Source organism: Carlito syrichta, unplaced genomic scaffold, assembly GCF_000164805.1.
Source record: "Carlito syrichta isolate Samal-C Ts95f unplaced genomic scaffold, Tarsius_syrichta-2.0.1 Scaffold304409, whole genome shotgun sequence".
Lineage (NCBI taxonomy): Eukaryota > Metazoa > Chordata > Mammalia > Primates > Tarsiidae > Carlito > Carlito syrichta.
Genome location: NW_007248505.1, coordinates 161,592 through 178,866, shown reverse-complemented (window position 1 = coordinate 178,866; position 17,275 = coordinate 161,592). Strand labels below are relative to the sequence as shown.

General features: G+C 37.7%; 1 protein-coding gene across 1 annotated transcript in view; it reads left to right on the top strand.

Annotated features, from left to right (window-relative positions):
• The window catches only part of HOOK3 (hook microtubule tethering protein 3), a 111,939-nt gene that overhangs the window by 70,301 nt on the left and 24,363 nt on the right, over positions 1–17,275 (top strand). Inside the window, exons 11-14 of the mRNA XM_021713288.1 lie at positions 4,038–4,148; positions 4,825–4,912; positions 12,229–12,298; positions 13,850–13,990. Coding sequence (XP_021568963.1) covers positions 4,038–4,148; positions 4,825–4,912; positions 12,229–12,298; positions 13,850–13,990 — 410 coding nt within the window. The remainder of the gene's footprint in view (positions 1–4,037; positions 4,149–4,824; positions 4,913–12,228; positions 12,299–13,849; positions 13,991–17,275) is intronic.

Below are 17,275 nucleotides of genomic sequence, written 5' to 3'. Positions count from 1 at the left end.
CCTGCGGGCTCAGGCAATCCACTCACCTCAGCCTCCCAAAGGCGTGGGATTACAAGCTGAACCACTGACCCAGCTAATCATGGCCCTTCTTACTGGAGTTAGGTGGCATCTCATTGTAGCTTTGATTTGCATTTCTTTGGTGATTAGTGAGGCTGAGTATTTTAACATGTGTCTGTTGGCTGTTCATTTATCTTCTTTTGAGAAATGTCTGTTCATCCCTTTTTCCCACTTTTTAATGGGTGCAGTTGATAATTTTAATGTAATGAACTTCAAGGATCATTTTCTTATGTTTTGTGCTTTGATAAGAACCTGCATGAAGATATGTCTAGGCCAGGCACAGCGGTTCACGCCTATAATCCCAGCACTTTGGGAGGCCGAGGTGAGAGGATTGCCTGAGCCCACAGGTTCGAGAACAGCCTGGGCAACTTAGCGAGACTTCATCTCTACAATAAATCAAAAAATTAGCTGGGCATGGTAGCTCGTGCCTATAGTTCCAACTACTTGGAAGACTGAGCCAGAAAGATTGCCTGAACCCAGCAAGTCAAGGCTGCAGTGGCCGTGAGCATGCTACTACACTCTAACCTGGGCAACAGAGCAAAACTCCAACTCAAAAAAAAAAAAAGATATGTGTAATCTAATCTCATTTACTTCTCCCCCCCCCCACCCTTTAGAGACAGGGTTTTGCTCTGTCACTCAGGCTGGAGTGCAGTGGTGCAGTCAGAACTCACTACAGCCTCAAACTTCTGGTCTCAAGTGACCCTCCCATTAGCCCCCTGAGTAACTGGGATTACAGCCATAAGCCATCATGCTCAAGTAATTTTTTAAAATTTTTGGTAGAAATAGAGTCTCAAACTCCTGGGTTCAAGTGATCCTCCTATCTCGGCTACCACACCCAGCTCTCCTCTATTTCTTTACAAAGATTTAAAGTTTGTTTTGCACATTTAGGTCTTTAATTCTCATGGAATTGATTTTTGTTTAGAGTATGAGGCAGAGATCCATTTAATACTGTTTTTGTCTGTGTTGGTAACCATTCAACCTGGCACCATCTATTGAATAGTCCATTCTTCCACAGTGATCTACAAATCTACCCTGTGTTTGTAAAGTGTCCATGCTATATAGGGGTTTATTTCTGGATGCACTCTTCTGTTCCATTTGTCTGCTTATCTGTTCCTACACCAACACCACAGTCTTATTTTTATTGATTTTTTCATAATTTTGATACGAGGTTGTATAAACCCTCATATGTTGTTGTTTTTCAAAATTGTTTGTCTATTCTTGGCCCTTTACTTTTCCTTTAAACTTTAAACCCAAAACCCTTGGGAATTGGAATTATATTGAGTCTGTTGATCTGTATGGGGAGAATTGTTCTTATCCGTGAACATCATATCTTTCCAATTTTTTTTTAGGTCTTTCGTGTCTTTTAGTTAAAGTTTATCATGTTCTTCTAAAGATCATGGACATATTTCTTTACATTTTTCTTAGGTACTTTATGTCTCTATGGTTTTTTTTTTAGTTAGGTTTTTTTTTAATATCATTGTCAGTTTATTGCTAATTTATATGAATGAAAATGATTTTTTTATATGTTTATTCTGCAACCTTGCCAAATTCTCATATTACTTCTGATAATGTTTGTAAAGTATCTTGTCAGAAGTAATATAGTGAACAAGTAAAAACAGCTTTGTTCTTTCTACTCCATACCTTTTTTCTTTTTTCTTTTTTTTTTTTTTTGAGTTGGAGTCTCACTCGGTCGCCCAGACTAGAGTGCAGTGGCCACCCCCGGCCACCACAGCCTCGCCTACTGGGATCCGGCGATCCTTCCGCCTCAGCCTTCCGAGTAGCCGGAATTACAGTGTATGTCAGGATAAAGAAATTCCATTATATACCTAATTTGCTTACAGTTTCTATCTTGAATGGATGTTGGCTTTAATCAACTGCTTTTTCTTGATCTATTGAGAAGATCTTATGCTTCTCCCTTCTTAATGTGATAAATGACATTAATGGATATTCTAGGCTTAAACCATCCTTGCATTCTTGAGATAAATTTGGCTTGGTCAGAGTGGATTTATTTGTTGTTTTCAATTGTTGGATTTACTCTGTTCGTTTTACTTAGAATATTTTTCCTAGCCAGGCTCGGTAGCTCAGCCTGTAATCCCACGCTTTGGGAGGCTGAGGTGAGTGGATTGCCTGAGCCCTGGGTTCAAGACCCGCCTGGGCAACTTGGCGAGACCTCATCTCTACAATAAATTAAAAAAAAATTAACTGGGCATGGTAGCACACGCCTGTAGTTCCAGCTACTTGGAAGGCTGAGGTGGAAGGATCCCCAGAGCCCAGCAGGTTGAGGCTGTGGTGGCCGAAAGCGGCCACTGCACTCCAGTCTGGGTGACAGACTCAAAAAAAAAAAAAATTTTTTTTCCTCTATGATTCACTTGAAATTTTCTCTTTCAGCTTTTTTTAAAATCTGATTTTAGCATCGAACTTATCTTAATACAGTGATTTGGAAAGTGGTCTCTTTATTGCCATTCTCAGAATTTGTGTAAAACTGGAATTTTCTATTTCTTGAAGTTTTAGTAGAATGACACTGTATACCAAGCATGGCTGGCAGTTTTTTGGGTTTTTTTATTCATTTTTTTCCCAACACTTTATCATGAATTTTCAAACATACAACAAAGTTAAAGGAATTATTAAACTTGAATATGGACTGAAATATTCCTCAGAATAATATTGCCCAAAGAAACTATACATGATATTAAAATGTGTGAAATAAAAAATGAGACATAACTATTTAGAATTTCAGAGGGGAGAACAGAAATAATTGAATAAAGACATTATTTGAAGGAAAAGATGGCTGAACATTTTTTGGAACTAATGAAGAATGTCAGATTTAGAATTTAAATGAAATCTATACTTAGAAATATTACAGTGAAACTTTATACTACCCTAATTCTCTCTACCTGTTTCTGATTACTATGCTTTATTTTTAATGTTAATGAGTTTTTTTCTACAAGTTCTTTTTGCATGCTCTGATCATTTTATGGTTTCTTATTCCTTTTTATAATTTAGATTTTCTTTTTTATTTGTATTAAACATATATTTGCCTATGTAGTATATATTTGTATCTGATTATTTTGAAATCCTTGGAGATCTTATTCTATTTTGCTATTGTTATTGCTGTTGATGTTTTCTGGTGACTCTTGTTCATTGTGGAGTGCTTCTTTATGGCCTTTATAATTTTGGATTTTGCTCTTTAATTGACTTATCTTTATTTTTGGGAATCCTGAGGGTCATGGGTGAAGTTTTGTTTCTTCAGAAAATATATGTTGTTTGCTTATGCCAGATTTCCCACAGCATTGCCCCTTTAAATTAGTTACTTGCCTTAGGTTTTCCTAGACAAGTAAGTAGAGAAATTCAAACACAAATCCATATATTATTAACATGCCATGGCTACAGATTTCTAAGTTATACTTTTTTAAACCCAAAGCACTCAGTTTACTTTTCCAGCTGATGAATTTTTCCTAACTCACGTGTTCACCAACGCATCACCTTTGAGACTCCAGGGTCTCTGGACTTAACAACTACCTGTTTTCTGTTAAACTCAAAGCTCTATGTTTCTGAAATTGGCAAGTGACACCTCATGGTACCCAGAGCTTCTGCATGAACTTCACACTCCAATTTTATCCTCTGAGGATTTCTCTTACTTTCTTATAAGACTAACTATGCAGTTTCATTCCCTCCAGCATTTCTTTTGTTTCATACAAAAAAAGAATTTCAGACTACCCAGTTATCTGCATTTCTGGAAATGAATTCTTATAGATTCTTTTATGGATTTGAACACTATTATTCTGAATGATCCTGGTTTGGGAACCCATATTAAATCTGGACAGGTTTTTATTCCTAGGTTTCTCCATTGTGTTAGTCTACCATAACATGCATTTATTTGAGTATGGGTAGAAGGCGGTTTTCATAGACCTTTAGAAGAAAATAGTGATAATTTCTAATGTTTCAAATTATAAAAACATAATGATATCTTTCTGTATCAGGTAGTAGAACTGCAAAATAGATTGTCTGAAGAATCAAAGAAGGCAGATAAATTAGATTTTGAATATAAGCGGCTAAGAGAAAAAGTTGACAGTCTTCAAAAAGAAAAGGATGTGAGTATATTTATTGGGGATTTTTATCTTGAGCACTGCTGAAACTAAGGCAGTGATCTTTAATTCATGTCTGACTATGTTAATTCCTTCTATTTATGAATAAAAACAAGATAACCTATTTATTTTAAAATCATAGAAAGATTTCTATTTGTATTTCACAAATAGATCTAAAATTGGTAAAAGAAAAAAGAATGCTTTTACTTCAATTCTGATTTCTTTTATATAATCTTTTCTACCATTGTTGCCTCTTTTACATTATTTTGCTTATGACTTTATAAGTTTGTAGCTTTTCTGTTTTCTGTAGGATTAATTTGCTGTTCAGCCTATTTTGAATTTCTTAAAAATATTTTTGCTTTGTCATGACTTATGAATACTTCATGTCTTTATTCATTGATCTTTTATGTTTAGGGAAAAGAGTGTTAGGAAATTAATAACTTACTATTAAGTATGGATCTTTAATTTGTACAGCATGTTGCCTTACACATAGTAGATATTTAGTATTGTTAAATGCAAATTTTTTAAATTTTGTCCTTCTATAATCCTTCCATAAAAGATCTAAAGGTAAAACATGTTTGTGTTCACTATTTTTTATCATTCTATTATGCAAGGCAAAGATCACCGATGAGTAAATTCATAAAACTTGAAGCTAACCTTTCTTGCTTCTGTGTCCCTACAGAGGCTAAGAACAGAAAGAGATTCTCTGAAGGAAACCATTGAAGAGCTTCGTTGTGTACAGGCTCAAGAAGGGCAGCTTACAACTCAAGGTAAAAACATTTTGGTACTCCAGACAAGATGGTTTATTTCTAATGGTATCAGTAAAAATACTGGGTTCACTTTAAGAAGATTACAACAGCCGGGCTCGGTGGCTCAGCCTGTAATCCCAGCACTTTGGGAGGCTGAGGTGAGTGGATTGCCTGAGCCCGCGGGTTCGAGACCCGCCTGGGCAACTTGGCAAGACCTCATCTCTACAATAAATCAAAAAATGAGCCGGGTGTGGTAGCGCACGCCTGTAGTTCCAGCTACTTGGATGGCTGAGGCGGAAGGATCGCCGGAGCCCAGCAGGTCGAGGCTGCGGTGGCCAGGAGCGGCCACTGCACTCCAGTCTGGGTGACAGAGTGAGACTCCAACTCAAAGAAAAAAAAGAAGATTACAACAATAAATAAAGATGAAAAATTGGTGAAGAGGCAATAAAATTAATAAAAATTTTGAACTGTTAATCTAGATTTTATAGCTAACAGGCTGTAATTGTGGGACTGGATTTACTTGCCAACTTCTTAAAAATATTTTAAATATTTCATTTTATTAGGTCAAAAGCATAAACATTTGTCAAGTCACCTCTATTAACCTGGAAAGTTTTATTTTGAAAAATTTTTGGTGACCTCTTTAAAAGTATATCAAACTTTCTAAATCAAGCCAGGCACTGTGGCTCTTGCCTGTAGTGTCAGCTACTTGGGAGGTGAAGCAGGAGGATCACTTGAACCCAGGAGTTTAAGGCTGCAGTGAGCTATGATTACACCACTGCACTCCAGCCTAGGTGACAGAGCAAGATCTTGACTCTAAATAATAATTTCTTTTAAAAAGTATATCAAACTTTCTAAAGCAGTGGTTTTTTTTCCATTGAGAAAAATAAAGTGGGTATCAGTCCATTTAGGGATTTACATTCCAAGTAGAAAACTGCTGTTTCTTACATGCAAGGAGCCACACTTAGTACAAGGCTTGCCTTTCCCACTCTTTTGTCATCAGTTGGGATGGTGGAGGCTGATTGATGGCTTATATGGCCTCACGGTTTGTTCACTCCCACACTAATAACCAGCCTGTGGCTTTTCAAGTTACCTGAAACTGGAATTTTTCTTTTCCTTTAACGATAACCTCTTTTTTTCCCTTATTTCTTCTAACAAACCTGATCATCACCTTCCTTTCACTTTTTAACCCCCTCTTGTCTCTATTAATTGTCTTTTGCTCTCGTTCTCCAGTTTTTCCAGCTGCATGTCAGCTATTTTAACTGTGTTCACACCACCACTCTCTTGACCTGTTTCTAGACCAGACTTGTCAAACCCTAGTTCAGATATCCTAAAGTTTTTTTCTCTATTCCAAATTGCCAAGGTCAGCTAAAGAAAATGTTTAGATAGATAGGTAGATAGATAGATAGATAATCTTTGATTGTTTTCACCAAAAATACATTATTTCTGATTGTAACTGGATCCTCATTGCTGCTTATCAGTTTGTGTGTGTGTATGCACATGCATGTGTGTGTGCATGTGTCAGAGTCTCACTCTGTCGTCCAGGCTGAAGTGCAGTGGCATGATCAAAATGATCACAACTCATGGCAGCCTCAACCTCCTGGGCTCAGGCGATTCTTCTACTTTAGCTTCTAAGGTAGCTAGGAGGACTACAGGTGATCATCACACCAAGCTAATTTTGTGATTTTTTTCATAGAGACAAGGTTTCATTATGTTGCCCAGGATGTTCTTGAACTCCTGTGCTCAAGCAGTTTGCCTGCCTCAGCCTCCCAAAGTGCAGGGATTACAAGTGTGAGCCATCGCACCTGTCGCTTGTCAATTTTTTTATGTATCTCTAGTCATCTCTACTTGAGTTTTTACAGTATTTTAAGAATCTAACCTGAGCCTTAACCCTTTTACTCTCACCTCCTGTATCATCAAGAAAAGAAAAATCATCTTATGTAAACTCTCACATTTGTTTCTTTGCTACCTATAAACCTGTATGTTTTAACCTGCTTTGGTTGGAACGTTTGTTCCCTCTGAAACTCATGTTGTAACTTAATCCCCAATGTGGCAGTATTAAGAGAGGTGGGGCCTTTGAGTAGTGATTAGATCATGAGGACTCTGCTAATGTGACTAAATTAAGTTATTCATGGATTAATGGGTTATCATGGGAGTGGGCATAGTGGCTTTATGAGAAAAGGAAGAGAAATCTGAGAAAGCACATGAGTTCACTCAGCCTCCTTGCCATGAGACACCCAGTGCTGCCTCAGGCCTCTGCAGAGTCTCCATCAGTAAGCAAGGCTCTCACCAGATGCACCCTCTTCCTTGGACTTCCCAGCTTCTAGAACTGTCAAAAATAAATTTCATTTCTTATAAATTACTCAGTGTCAGGTATTCTAAGCAACAGAAAACAGACTAGAACATCTCCTTTAGGTACTTATCCTTTGACCTAGTGCTTTGGGGAAAAACTCTCAGACCATGTTTTTCCTTCAGCATAGAAGACTTCTGTGACCATAAGGTGTTGGAGATTTTCCCCACGCACCAAGTAGCAGACACAAGCTGGGCATCTTTCAACCCAGTCTTGACACTCTCTACCTGACTATAGTGTCAGATTTCACAGGGTGAGGGTTCAGTCCCAGAAGACTGTCCCTCTGCCACCATGACACTAGTCAAAAATCCAGGCCTCCAGAACTTCCGACTGGCTTCAAAAGTTGGAGTTTCCACAACCCCCCTCTCTGTGTTCTATTAATTTGTGGGAACAGCTCACAGAATTCAGGTAAACACTTACTTACATTTACCAATTTATTTTAAAAGATATTGCAAAAGATACAGATGCAGAGATGTGTACTTGAGGTGTAGGAGCAGGAGCACAGAGCCTTCATACCTTCCCTGAGTGTGCCATCCTCCAGAACCTTCATGTGTTTAGCCTTCTGGAAGTTCCCTAAACCCAGTTCTCTTGGGTTTTTATGGAATCTTCATGACTTCAGCCTTTCTCCCCCCAGAGTATAGGGTGAGATCCTCTCTGGAGAGGGTCTTAAGACCCACACATCAGAAGGTGGGGAAGATGAGGGTCCTGTCTTGGGACAGGAGGTAGGGAGGATCTGTTTCCTCGGACCTGTCATTGAGATCCACACATTCAACATTGTAACAAAAGACTAACAAGGGCTATGGGAATTATGAACCAGAAACTGTAGGTGAAAACTGATATATATCATAAGACCATACTTAGCAATTTTGCCCTAGAAATTTACCCTAATGAATTAAAACAGTTTTTTGTTTGGTTGGTTTTTGTTTTACTTTGTTTTGTTTTTTTGAGGAGGGTCTCATCTGTTGTCCAGGCTGGAGTACTATAGCACTCATCACAACCTTGATCTGGGCTCAGGCCATCTTTCTGCCTCAGCCTGCAAAGTATCTGAGACTATAGGCACATGCCACCATGCCCAGCTAATTTTTAAATTTTTTTGCAGAGATGAAGTCTCACTATGTTGCCTAGGCTGTTCTCAAACTCCTAGGCTCAACCAGTCCTCCTGCCTCAAGGCCTCCCAAAGTACTGAGATTACAGGTGTGAGCCACAGTGCTCGACCAGCATTGTGTGAAATTTAAAAACAACCTGAAAGTTTAGCAGTACAGGAATAGCATTCTCATTCAACTGTATACCATAGAGTCATTAAAAAGAATAAGGTATGTCTTGTAAATGCCTGACACGGAAAGATATGTATACTATATTATTACATTTAAAAAATAACACCTTTTTGTTTTTTGTTTTTTTTTTGAGTTGGAGTCTCACTCTGTCGCCCAGACTGGAGTGCAGTGGTCGCTCCCGGCCACCGCAGCCTCGACCTGCTGGGCTCCGGCGATACTTCCGCCTCAGCCTTCCAAGTAGCTGGAACTACAGGCGCACGCTACCACACCTGGCTAATTTTTTGATTTATTGTAGAGATGAGGTCTCGCTGCCCAGGCAGTTCTCGAACCCACGGGCTCAGGCAATCCACTCACCTCAGCCTCCCAAAGGCGCGGGATTACAGGCTGAGCCACCAAGCCCGGCTACAACATTTTTTAATAAGCTCTTTCAGCAAACTAAGAATAAAAGGAAACTTCTTCAACCTAGTAAAAGGTATCTATGAAAAACCTTTCATACATGATGTAAGACTGAATGGTTTTTCCCTACAATCAGAAACAAGCAAAGGTATTCACTCTTGTCACTTCTATTCATCATGCTATCAGAGGTTCTAGCCAGTGTAGTCAGACAAGAAAAAAAAATAAAAAGCATCCCTAAATCGTAGGGAGGATATAAAAAAATCAGATTTAATAAATGAGTTCTACAAAGTCTTAAGATAAAAGATCAGTATATAAATACCAATTGTATTTCTGTATACTACCAATGAACAATAGTATGAAAAAGGAAAAAAATGCTTAAAAATAAGTTTAACATAGAAATGCAAGACATACACTGAAAACTGTAAAACATTGTGGAGAAAAAAATAAGATCTAAATAAATGGAGAAACAGTTTATACTCAAGTATTGTAGCATTTATTCTTGTTAAGATTGCAGTTTTCCTCACTGGTATAAAGATTCAGTGTAATCCCAGTCAAAACCTCAGCAGATTTTTTTGTAGAAATTGACAAGCTGATCCTAAAGTTTATATGAAAATGCAGGCCAGGTGTGGAGGCTCATGCCTATAATCCCAGCACCTAGGGAGGCTGAGGCGAGGATTGTGGGTGATCACAGGAGTTTGAGCCAAGGTGACAGAGTGAGACCTTGTCTTTACAAAAAAATTTAAAAATTAGCTAAGTATAGTGGCACACGCCTGTAGTCCCAGCTACTTGAAAGACTAAGACAGAAGGATCACCTGAGCCCAAGAGGTTGAGACTACTGGTGAACAACGAGTATACCACTGCACTCTAGCCTGGGTGACAAAATGAGACACCGAGCTAAAAAAAAAGGGAAAAAAAAGCAAAAGAACCAAAATAACATAAAAAGTCTTGAAAAAAATTGGAGAACTTGCACATCCTTATTTCAAAATTTATTATAAAAGTGCTTTAATCAAGACAGCATGGAATTTGACAAGGGAAGATGTAGAGATCAATGTAATAATGCCACATTAATAGAGTGAAGAGAAAAAAGACATGATCCTCTCAATTGAAGAAGAAAAGGCATTTGACAGAATCAAACATCCGATCATGATATAATAAACTAGGAAAAGAAGAAAACTTTAACATGATAAAGACCATAAATGAGAAACCTATGGCTGATATACTCAATGATAAAATACTTTTCCTCTAAGATCAGAAATAAGTCAAAAAGATACCCAGTTTCACCACTTCTATTCAACATAGCACTGGAAAAACTAGCCAGAGCAATTAGACCAAAAAATTAATAAATAAGCCGGACACAGTGGCTCACACCTATAATTCCAGCACTTTGGGAGGCCGAGGTGAGAGGGTTGCCTGAACTCACAGGTTTGAGATCAGCCTGGACAACTTGGTGAGAACTCATCTCTACAGTAAATCAAAAAAAATTAGTTGGTCATGGTGATGCATGCCTGTAGTTCTAGCTACTTGGAAGACTGAAGTGAAAGGATCAGGATCACCTGAGTCCAGCAGGTCCAGGCTGCCATGAGTGTACCACTGCACTCCAGCCTGGGTGACAGAGTGAGACTCCAATTCAAAAAAAAAAAGAAGAAGAAAGAAAGGGCTTGCATATTTTTCATGTCTGCATGCAAAGGATTGAAGTTGAATCCTTACCTAACACCACGTACAAAAATTAACTCAAAATGGTTCAAAGATTGAAACGTACGAGCTAAAGCTAGAAAACTTTTAGAAGAAAACATAGAGGAAATTTTTCCTTATATCAGGTTTGGCAGTAATTTCCTGGAATTCAAAAAGCCCAGGCAACACAATAAAAAATGATAAACTGGACTTCATCAAAATGAAAAACAACTGTACGTCAAAGGATACTACCAGTAGAGTGAAGGCCATCCACAAAATGGATGAAAATAGTTACAAATCATAAATCTGATAAGGGATTACCATCCAGAATATATAAGGAATTTCTACAACTAGCCAACAGCAGCATAAAATAAAAAATAATAAGCCAATTCACAAATGACCAATAAGCACATGAAATGTTGCTCAACATCCTTAGTTTTAACAAATGCAAATGAACCACAATGAGATACCACTTCTTACCAAATAGGATGGTTGTTACCAACAACAACAAAAAAGGAGGGAATATAATTAAGTGTTGGGAGATATATGGAGAAATTGGAATCCTTGTCATTGCTCATGAGAATGTAAAATGGGGCAGCCACTGTGGGGAACAGTTTGATGGCTCTTGAGAAAGTTCAAAAACAGAATTATGATATGATCCAGCAATCCAGTTCAACTCATATATTCTCAAAATAATTGAAAGCAGGGACTCAATGAGATACTTGTACACAGATATTCATAACAGCATTACTCAAAATAGACAAAATGTGGGAAACAACCCATGTGTCCATCGACAGATTAATGGATAGACAAAATGTGCTGTATACATACAATAGACTATTATTCAACCATAAAAATGAAGTTCTGATAAATGCTGCAATATGGATGATCTTTAAAACATGTTAAGTGAAGCCAAGCATGGTGGCTCACAACTGTAATCCCAGCAGGATTGCTTGAGCCCAGGAGTTGGAGTCCAACCTAGGCAACATAGCCAGACCTCATCTCTGCAAAAAATAAAAAAATTAGTCAGACATATTGGCATGCCCTTGTAGTCCCAGCTACTCAGGAGGCTATCTTCTGAGCCCAGGAGGTTGAGAATTTGGTGAGTTGTGATTGAGCCACTGCACTCCAGCCTGGTTGACAGTGAAGTTCCAACTTAAATACATACATACATACATATATAAATGTTAAGTGAAACAAACAAATAAATAAAAGTGAACATTAAGTGAAATAAGCCAGACACACAAAAAATGAATATTGTATGATTCAGCTTATATTAGGCATCTAGAATTGGCAAATCATTGAGATAGACAATAGCATAGAGGTTACCAGGGCGTGGGAGGGTAGGAATGGGGAGTTATTGCTTAATGGTTATAGAAGTTCTGATTTGGGTGATGGAAAAGTTTTCAAAATGTATAAGTGGTGATAGTTATGCAACATTGTGGATGTACTTAATGATACTCAACTGATTAAATGGTAAAATAATACAAGTAATAATATTGAAAGACCACCATGATACGATCTTTTACTACAGTGATTTTAGCTGTTAAAATTGGTACTCAAAGTAGGGTTTCATGTAGAAATTGTATTAACCAAAGGAGGTGGTTGTGCTTTCTGTTAACTTTGTATTCATGTTTATGTACTTACAGGGTTAATGCCTCTGGGAAGTCAGGAGTCTTCAGATAGTCTGGCTGCAGAGATTGTTACACCTGAAATCAGGCAAGAAAATCATGTTCACAGTAATGTTCCTGTAGAAAATTTATTCCTTTACAATATAAAGAAGTTCAGTTCCTTATTTTTTATTACTGACACTTCTAAGATGTACTTGATGTTAAAAATGTCGTGTTTTCAGCATGTTAGATACTTTCTTCAGCCGACCCAACAGAGAAATTGATTTTCTCACTTGAGTAGGACAGTCTTTCATACATAGAAAGCAAGTGAATATGTCCTAAGTTTGAGTATCTTCAGCAGACATTTAGCAATGCAAACACTTGGCCCATAGACAGTGGTTGTGCTTTTAGCTGCCAGCCTGCAGAATAATCAGTTGCTAAGACTTATCTACTAACCACATGGAATGATCTAGGAAAGATATAATACTGTAGATAGGAGGAAATCTCTCCCAATCTCTACTACTCTTCCCTAATCAAAGTTTACATTTTTATTTAGTCATACATTTTAATAATTCCATTTGTTTTGTTATATACCTAGCTCTACGTATAAGAATGAAAAATAGATGGGGAGGCACCAAGTGTCCGGCAGAAAGAGAAGGCTTTCCTGGGCCTATTTCCCCCTTTTAGAAATAAACACTGACCTTGATTCTTCATAAAATCCTTGGAGATATTAAATGAAATAATGATTGTATGAGAGTTTTATAAACTACAAAATTTGAAATAAGCTTTTAAATCCTTGTTGATTAAATGAAGTCAATTTCTAGTTGTTTGTTTGCTTAACCTTGCTTAAGGATAAACAAAAAGAGTAGACTACAGCACTAAGTCTGGAAACTTCTTTTGCTTTTCTTTCATCTGATATACTGCTTTTATAATTGAGCCAATAAAATTAGTTGAGTGAATTAAAAACTTATTTATTAATATTTATAAATAAATAGTTATATCAAAGAAACAATTTTTAAGGAAACTCATTGGTAATGCAGTTGACTTTCTAAACAAAGAACAATGATAAAGGTTGTACAAATGTGGCTTTTCTGAGTATGACTAGATACATACACCTGTATGGCTATTGTTTTTAAAACCTCTCAATGGAAACTTTTGGCATAACAGAGTTCAGATCAATGCAGACCAAAAACCAATAATCTGACTTGTTACAAGTATATATTTTAACATGTCTATAGGAATGGGTAACTGCATATCCTGAGGGCAATCCTTGTTGAATTTAGTATCTTGCCACCAAATGATTGGTCATTTAAGACCATAGATAGCATTAGAGATCATATTTTTTGATGAGAACCAAAGCACAAATAAATAAATGCATTCATAGCTTAAATAAATCAGAAATGAAATAGGATTTTGAAATCTCATTCATTAAAAGTTAAGATATTTAGAAATTCTGTTATCTTCAGATTGTCCATTCTAAAAAGAAAGTACTTAAGACCCGAAGTGTGATGTATTAGCCAGTTGAAGTAGAAGCTCAATTAATTGAAGGTACTTTTCATTTCTGTTCTGTATATTAAATCTGTAACTGTACTTAGCTGAATTTAATACTTATATTGTATATTAACACACCAGATAATTAGTTTTTATTTTGCTCATTCAGGGAGAAACTTATTCGTCTTCAGCATGAAAATAAGATGTTAAAACTTAACCAAGAGGGTTCAGACAATGAAAAAATTGCCTTATTGCAGAGCCTTCTAGATGATGCAAATCTACGCAAGAATGAACTGGAGACAGAGAACAGGTAAAGTATTATAGGTAGCACAAGTTTTCCCTATTGCCTTGATTTTGATTCCTTTAAACAAAGGTATGAATTGTAGTTTGAAAAGTGGCCATGTGCTGTTCTGTTTCCTTGTAAGGGAACTTTAATCCATTTCTCCACTTTTAGGCAGACTTGCCAAAAGGCACTGTGTCTTTGTATAATGGCGTTGTCCTTTATTTATTTATTTTATTGAGTTGGAGTCTCACTCTGTCGCCCAGGCTGGAGTGCAATGGCACACTCTCGGCCACTAAGCCTCGACCTGCTGGGCTCAAGTGATCCTTCTGCCTCAGCCTTTCAAGTAACCAGAACTACAGGTGTGCTACCACACCCAGCTAATTTTTTGACTTGTTGTAGAGACGAGGTCTCACCATGTTGCCCAGGCTGGTCTCGACCCCGCAGGCTCAGGCAATCCTCTCACGTTGGCCTCCCAAAGTGCTGGGATTATAGACTTGAGCCACCGTGCCTGACTGTCCTTTATTTATTCAAGCAAAATTATACCAGTGCTCTACTGTCTACCCTTCTTCTAATCACTAAGTAAAACAAGGTAAGAAAAAAAATCTCACCATTAATGAAGTTAATGAAGTTTACCTTGTTTCCACAGACCAGCTTTTCCAATGTTCCATCACAATTGAATTGACAAATTATTTTTTTCTGCTCTGTTATTTTTTGTAGCCCTAAAAGAAAATCATTTTTCTTATGAATAGTTTATTTTGAGAATTTAGAATGCACAAAATTAACAATAAAATACATTTTCCATTAAGTTTTCGGCATATGGCATTGTGCAGTCATTCAGAGTCAGTTACTTTAAAATCAGTAGTTTACTCTGACAAGGGTTACATTTATATTTTGTTGTGACTGTTTTTGGAAGTGTTTCTTAGATATGAAATATATAGTGTTTTTTCTTTCTTTTTTCACTGCTGTGATGTTCATTCTGACATTTTTTTATTAATAGTTTTATAGTTTGCCTGACATTACAGATTCTCTTTATTATGCCTGATTGATTTGGCATTTTCCAGATGAGATTCCTACCCTTCCTGTGGCTTAAATTGCTGAGGTAGAATCAGCAATGAATGTACATCAGTCAATACTATGGTGATTGTGTAAGCACCATTACATAAACAGAAGGAGAAAATGTTTTATCAACTTCTATGAGTATAAAGAATGAGTGTGGTTTTTGGGGTTTTTTTTGTTTGTTTTTTTGAGTTGGTGTCTTACTCTGTTGCCCAGACTGAAGTACAGAGGCATGATCACAGCTCACCACAGCCTCAATGTCCTGGGCTCAGACAATTCTTCTGCCTCCGTCTCCCGACTAGCTGGGACTACAGGTACATGCCACCATGCCCAGCTAATTTTGGGGGTTTTTTTGTAGAAATAACATCTATGTCACCTAGACTGGTCTTGAACTCCTGGGCTCAAGCAGTCTTCCCGTCTTGGCCTCCCAAAGTGAGATTACAGGCATGAGCCACCGTGCCCAGCCAAGAATGAGTACTTTTTTGTTGTTTTTTTGTTTTGATTTGGAGTCTCATTCTGTCAGCCAGGCTGGAATACAGTAGCATGATCACAGCTCACTGCAGCCTCAATCTCCTAGGCTCAGGCTACCTGCCTCAGCCTTCCGAGTAGCAGGGACTACAGGCACACACCATCATGCCTGGCTAATTTTTAAAAATTTTTTTTGTGGAGATGACGTCTTGTTAGGTTGCCTAGGCTGATCTCAAATTCCTGGGTTCAAGCAGTCCTTTCACCTCAGCCTTTCAAAGTGCTAGGATTACAGGCATGAGCCACCATGCTTAGCACTGAGAATGAAGGATTTTGAAAAGTAATTAGAAAAAATGGAAAATGGAGATGGTAGAAGAAGGGGATTGTAGGTGCAGTGTCTGTGGGGAAAGTGTTTTGTGTTCACCTCATTAACCATTTGCTGGTTATATTTTAACCATTTTAGTCAGGAAAATCTTTCCCTATCCTAAATCACCCACACCTTCTTTTATAATGCTTTACATTGTTTCTCATAGGCTTTAGTTATTGTTCCTTTGTCATCAGAGACATGACAGCTAGTCATCACTCTTAGAATGTCCATGTGTGGATGACTAGTTATTGTATAAGTGTCTATATTATTAGTGTGTAGTGATCGTTTCTTAAATTAGAACACTGATGATAACTTACCTTCTATACCTATACTAACCATAATGATAATAAAAGCTAAAAGTACCTCTTTGTTGCAAACATTGTGTTTTGAATATGGTGTCTTGTTTATCTTGAAAGTTTTACAGATGAAGGTACTTGGGTTCAGACACAGGCCGCCTGACTTCAGAGCCTCTACCTAATCCATGCTTTTTTCTTGCCAGTTTGTCTTCTACTGTGTTTGCAGAATTTTTTTTCCTGTCTTCCTCTAGCAGCATACTTTTTCTCCTTAGTGGTTTACCCTAAGTTTGTTCTTACTGAGTGTTATAAGTATCCTACTACTTTATAGCACTGGGCTGCATACCAAGAAACCTGAGCTTTAGTCCTACTGAGTCTTTTGACTGTATTATCTTAAAAACAGCTTGCTCATTACCCATGTATCATCTATTAGAAGGCAGTGTTTCTCTTAAACCTCCAAAGTCCTTTCCAATTAGTTTTCCCAGTGAGATAGTATTTTTTATATATCTGTAATACCTGCTGTCCTTCCAACAATATTGGAAGGGGATGAGGGACTGAGAGTGGACCCATGTCAGAACTGCCCAGGGAGCTTTGTCAGAGTATGCATGATCGTGCTTCCTTACCAGAGTATTTTGTGATCTCAGGCTCACCTCTCCCTACATCCCCTTGACACAACTATATGTAATCAGTAATCAGACTTCGATTAAAATGTTAACTAAGGCCATTGCTTTGCTAGACTCTGGTGTGGCCACGTGCTATTTGAGCTATGGCCATTGCCATGTTTCCTAAGCTTTGGCCCACTCTTCTACCTTGGGGAGGTCAATCAGTCAATCAATCTCTCTCATTTCCATTTATTTATTTGTTTGTTTATTTGTTTGTTTTTGAGTCAGAGTCTCACTCTGTTGCCCAGACTGGAGTGCAGTAGCACACTGCTCATGGCTACCACAGCCTCGACCTGCCGGGCTCAGGTGATCTCTCCGCCTCAGCCTTCCAAGTAGCTGAAACTACAGGCATGTAACACCACACCGGCTAATTTTTTTATTTATTGTAGAGATAAGGTCTCACCAAGTTGTCCAGGTTGGTTTTGAACCCGTGGGCTCCCAAAGTGCTGGGATTATAGACATGAGCCAC